Consider the following 6,000-nt stretch of genomic DNA (forward strand, 5'->3'; position numbering starts at 1 on the left):
AAGATGCATTTATAATAAGTCATGTTCATGCCACAATTTATCTGCTGTTTAGCACCAGAGGAAAGCACCCAAATGCTTTCAGACTGCAGCCTGCACTCTTGCTGCAGCTTATAAACCAAAAACACTTGTAGAGCTTCCTGTCCATTGACTTTAAATACACAACACAACCACACTATTACAAGTCTTCAGGGTGAGCCATTTCACAGTTTACTTTCAACATCAAAATCCATCTATATATTCTACAAATATTTTTCCAGAGACAGCGAATACCTAAAAAACTCCCCATGCCTTTTCCCTCTTGACAAAGGGATATCCAAAATTACACCTTTCTGTCTTCCTCCCATAATCGAATGAAGTTCATTAACCTTCATAATTTACAGTATTTTAGTTTAGCTTAGAGATGTTTGGAAAAACTAACATTTACATTAATATTTGGTTAAAAGACCCTGAAAAATTAATAAAAAACCTGAGAACAGTTATGTGTCTCTTACAGGCCTCAAACCCAACTCCAACTACACTTCAGCTTTCCAGAGCATAGTTAGTTCTGTTTTCAGGATACTCACTTCCAAACATGCTTGAAAATCTAAACTATATTCAGTTCTTTCTTATTACATATTCCACTAGCTATAAAAACTAGGAAAGATGCACATTTTAGTTTCATTTTGCTACCTTCACATGGAAAACTCTGCATGAGCTGTCCCCAATGTCAGCTCTGCCTCCATCCATAGTGAATGGAATCTCCAGTTGAGTGGTACGACAGTAAATAATTCAGAGGTATTTTCACTGCTTCTGATAAGCACATCAAAGTTAATATCATTGGCCAACATACTAAAGTCAACATATCTAGTTTATATAAACACAAGAAGCAACTCTACCTGTATTTGAGGGTTGTGTTTTTAAGATAGTATCTTGTTCTATCACCCTGTGTAAGAAGTTAGAAACTAAAATATCGCCTAAAGTTCAGGAAGACTTCTGCATGTAAAATTACTATGAAAATCTGATATTGCACTCACTGTGAGCAAATGACAATCCAGCATTGCTTTGATATTCTGGACAAATACCTACTTTTCTTCCCTGCTCTAGAAGCCTACACTGTGCTTTCCTTAGCTTTGCGGTATGGGTTTTTTGTTGTGACATCTCCAGAGTAAATGCTTGTCATTCCAATAGAGACTGCTAATGATATTTATGCAGGGTGGCTATCATTCACTTACCCTTAAGCATTTGTTTTCTGTGGCACACCTTTACCACAGTTAGCACATGGCAAAGCTTATGTTCCTTTAAGTTATTGTTGTATTGAAGAGGATTTTAATTTGAATGTGCCTTTCTTATGCTTATGTGTCTCTAAAATACAAGCAACAGCCAGAACCTGAGCAGTTCTTTCTCTCACTTGGGTCCCTGAACAACCTCCACAGGATCTCATGGCTCATAGTTCTTGTAGCAAATAAATCTAGAGGAAAGTAAGGGATAGAAATAGGTATTAAAAACCAAACAAATATTCAAAAAACCCCCAACCTAACAAAACACGAAGAACTTCATCACTATTCACACTGTTCTGACCAGCTGTACAGAGAATGGTTCCACCACTTGCGCAGTGCCCAAGACATGATTGTCATAAAATCACCTTACAAGGTCTTCATTTCAAAATGTTTGTGTCCCCATCCTGTGATTATTTATGCTGAAAAAAAGAAGGTAATCTAAATTCTGTTCTTTCACAACTGTACTATCATAGCTGAACAGCTTCCGCTCATCCAAAAAAAAAGAAGCATGGACAATTTTAACCCTTCCAAGTCATGTGGCACCCAGACAAGTCTGCCTGTTGCCACACCTCCTTGCCTGTTGCTAATTCCTCCTGGAGATGCTGTGCAGTGCTGTATCTCCAGATAACAGACTGAGACAAGGAACAAGAGGAAGTGACTGCTAGCAAGCTGCAGTATGCCTCACCTGGAATACTGGCAAACATTTCTGGATTTCAGTAGTTACAATCATAGCACTTAGGTACCAGAAGCCTGTGGTACAACTACCTTGAGGGAAGATGTTTTTTCTGCACCAATCATATACATTATTCTACTTACTGCATTCTTCAAGCAAAAACCAGCATTGTAAGAAAACTGTTTTGTTAATGTCACAGCTCAGACATCAAAAGCACAGATTATAGAGAAGTACATTTTCTTCCAGAGGCACATGACCTGCCAAGATGCCATTTTCAATAGCTTATTTAAAAGCAGGATCCAGTTGAGGAACTGAATTTCATGACATAGATGCACATATTTACTAATCAACCAGGAAAAAAAACCAAGTAAAAAACCCACCCCCTGTGCTTGTCAATAGCTGGATGCAAATCAAAGAATCACTTTAGTCCTCTTTTTAATTGAATTTTAGTCCTCAATCAAAGCTCACGCTGTGCCACAGTTTGAGCAGGCTACTGAGTCATATCATTCAAAGAGAGCAGGACAAAAATATCACTGAATGCTGATCCCTCATTGAAAATGGGCCATTCCCTCATTCTACTTAGATATTTCAGTTCTGTAATTAAATTGTACCTGTAGAAATGTACCACTTCAATTACAAAGCTCTATTACTCAAAATCATTTCCTGAGCACTAAGCCTGCAACATACCAAATCATCCAGAACAGTTCAGCAAAAACATAACGTCATATATCCACATGACTTTCAACTGATCCAGTCAGCAAGCACTGACACTGCAGGGAAGGGAAATGTAGGAAATGGACCTTCTGAGAAGCATGCTCAACATTTCATGCTTATTCTCTAAATGCCAGGCAACTGAAGATGTTCACCCTGCAAGCTATTGCTGTTAAAACTTGCCTGCTGCGATTCTGAAACTGGAGTCCATTTATTTCACTTTTATACAACTTCACTCCTTCTCTCAATGGTCTATTGCCAGAGAAATTCACACTGAAAGGAAGCAAAGCTCAACGTCTATGTTGCAAACATGAATTTCAAGTCATTCATTTATGCAATATACCAGTGCAAACATTCAAATGGATGTTACAGCATTGCTGACTGATCTGACTGAACACATCCACCTAGCCATTCATGTATTTCAGCTTCTCTTAAACTTCATCTTAGATAAAGATGTGAAAAACTTTTAAAGAGAATAGCACTAATTTCTGTGGCTTGCATGTGAAGCTGGATCCAGAAGGCAAATACTATTGCAAGAAGTCACGTTTGTCACACAGTTGTTTTAAATATCACAAAAAGAAAATCTAAATGCAGTTTACGACACAATAAAAGCCCAGTACCAGCTAGCTGCACAAGTATTACTAGCACGCTGTTTCAGGCTCTGTTCTGCGGTTAAGGTGACTGAAAAGCTAAATGCATTTGATGCCCCCTTCGCTGCTTTTCTGTTCTAACCCAAAGACAAATCCGGTGGACTGGCTGCCCCGCGGCCCGGGAGGGGCAGCTCTAACAGCTCCTGAGCACCGGTGTCCCCGCTGGGTTCCGGCGGCCGCGGGGAGAGCCGGGCAGCGCGGCCGAGGATGTGACCGCGGCAGCTCCCTGCAGGCGGGCAGCGCCGAGCGGGGCAGCCCCGCGCCGGGCCGGGCCGGGCCGGGCCGCGGCCCCCGCCGCGCTCAGCGCCCGCTCTGCCCGGGGGTGCCGGCTCGGCCGGGCAGCGGGGGCAGCTCCCTGTGCCTCGCTGCAGGCGCGGCAGCGCCGGGGAACGAGCGGGGACCGAGCGCCGGACCGAGGGCGCGGGGGCGGCGGGCAGCGGTGCCCGGGCAGGGCAGGGCCAGCCCTCGGGGCTGGGGCATCACCGGCGGCACCGCGGAGAGCGGGAGGGAGCGCTCCCCGCCCGGCGCCGGGGCAGAGCCGGCCGGGCGCCGCCGCTCACCTGGTAGATGGCGGCCCAGCTGGCGGCCTGGTCGAGCCGCTGGAACTCCTTCTCGATCTCCATGGCGGGGGCCTGGCCGCCCGCGCCGCTCCGGCAGCTCCGGCTGCAGCTGCTGCCGAGGCCGCGGCGGCTCTGCCCGACCCCCGCCCTCCCGCTGCCGCCGGAACTGCGCACCCGCCCCGGCGACGCGACGTCCGGGGCGGCGGGAGGGGAGCGGGGCAGCGCCCGCCCCGCGGGCCGGGGGGCTGCGGGGGCCGCGCCGGGGGCAGCGCCCTCGCCCCGGGCCGCCGCCGTCCCAGCCCCAGCCCCAGCCCCGGGCACGGCGGCCCCGGGCCAGCGGAGGGGCCGCAGGGCGGGGGCGGCAGCGAGGACACGGCCGAGCGGAGCCATCCTGCCCCCGGACTGGCCTGTCCGGGCGGCTGAGCCGTGAGGAAGCGCTCGAGTCATGTGCTCGGGCACTCCATCTGCGGCAGGAGGGTCAGCAATCTTTGCATTCTCCTGCGGCCATTTGGTTGCGAGGGAGGGGCACTAAGGAAACCGGCGGAGTGGTGGCAGTGCCTGATCTGGGAGTGCGAGTGCTTGGATGTGCTCGCTTAGCGATGGGCAAGGCATTCTCTCTTGCTGCAGTCAGAAGATGGAGAGAGTTTCTCCTCTTACGCAGTCTGCAGAATGAAATGTACTTGTGTCAGTTGTCCCATTCCTTTTGATCTAGGGAAATCAACAAGCTCTGGACGGTGTTTGATCATCTGTCCTCGGCGGCTGGATTCCTGCTCCGGAGTGGCCGTTACTATCCAGGTGCTATAGTCCTATCCCAGGAGGTAAACCTGTCAGTCTACCTCACCTTTTTCATAAGGCCATTCATTTCCAAATGGAGTTGTAGCCTACACATCTCAGAGACCCCCCCATCCTTATTCCTGGATGTGAAATCCAGATATTCCAACCATACAGGCATAGATATCCCAAGTCACATATCCCAAACAAGTTGATACTCAGCTGAAGATTTCACAGAGTAACCTAGAAAATCAGTGTATCTTACATTTCTTTGTAAATCTGTCCATCACCGTGGCAATATGTGTGACAAGTAACATTTTAAATGTGTCAGTCAGTTCAATAAATGATTTTCCTAAATAACTCGAAGTTTTTGAGCAGGTAGACTACATAATACGTATTTGCTTTTACCTGTATATACCTATATAAAAGAAGTAAGAATCTGTGTGCAGCAGTGACATACATCGTGACTCTCGTTTTGCTGAAGGACAGCAAATTGATGTATGTGCTACGGAATTCTGGCTTTCCTTTTACGTGCGATGATATCCAGGGCTAGAAAACAGAGACCCTCACAATATGCAGATACCAATTTATGCCAAATCATAGAATCACAGAATCATTTTGGTTGAAAAAGCGTCCAAGACCATCAAGTCCAAGCTGTGCCTGATCCCCACCTTGTCCCCAGCCCAGAGCACTGAGTGCCACCTCCAGCCCTTCCTTGGACACCTCCAGGGTTGGGCACTCCAAACCTCCCTGGGCAGCCCCTGCCAAGGCCTGAACACCCTTTCCATGAGGAAATTCCTGCTGCTGCCCACCCTGAGCCTCCCCTGGCCCAGCCTGAGGCCGTTCCCTCTCCTCCTGTCCCTGTTCCCTGGGAGCAGAGCCCGACCCCCCCGGCTGCCCCCTCCTGTCAGGGACTTGTGCAGAGCCACAAGGTCCCCCCTGAGCCTTCTTTGCTCCAGGCTGAGCCCCTTTCCCAGCCCCCTCAGGAATTCTCCAGCCCCTTTCCAGCTCCGTCAGCTGCCCCTCATACACTCCAGACGCTTCCCTGGCTTTGTGTATATGCTCCCGCATAAAAGCTTTATCTCTTTGGCACCCACAATCTTCGGACGCCCAATCCTGGAGAGGAAATTGGGATGTTCACGGGGTTCCTGGGGTGGCCTGGTTTGTTACCTGATCAGCGAGGGAGCAGCAGCAGCTGTGAGGGGCCGGGTTCGCTGTCTGCATGGGGAGCGGCACAGGAGCTGGGCAGCGGCACACGGCAGAGGGGACGGCCTGGCCTGCGGTGGGACTCACCTGGGTCAGACCTGCCGGGGGGGACGTGAGTGGGGATGAGAGTGAGGACAAGGAGACGCAACATTAGAGATCGGACTGGGGCTCCC

At 49.0% G+C, this 6,000-nt stretch overlaps 1 protein-coding gene across 1 annotated transcript in view; it reads right to left on the reverse strand.

Annotated features, from left to right (window-relative positions):
* PTPN1 (protein tyrosine phosphatase non-receptor type 1) overlaps window positions 1-4,015 on the reverse strand; it is a 31,600-nt gene extending 27,585 nt beyond the window's left edge. Inside the window, exon 1 of the mRNA XM_039563541.1 lies at window positions 3,851-4,015. Within this exon, the coding sequence (XP_039419475.1) occupies window positions 3,851-3,913 (63 nt within the window). The 5' untranslated portion in view covers window positions 3,914-4,015. The remainder of the gene's footprint in view (window positions 1-3,850) is intronic.
* Window positions 4,016-6,000: the final 1,985 nt, after the last annotated feature.

Source organism: Corvus cornix, chromosome 20, assembly GCF_000738735.6.
Source record: "Corvus cornix cornix isolate S_Up_H32 chromosome 20, ASM73873v5, whole genome shotgun sequence".
NCBI classification, from domain to species: Eukaryota; Metazoa; Chordata; class Aves; order Passeriformes; family Corvidae; genus Corvus; species Corvus cornix.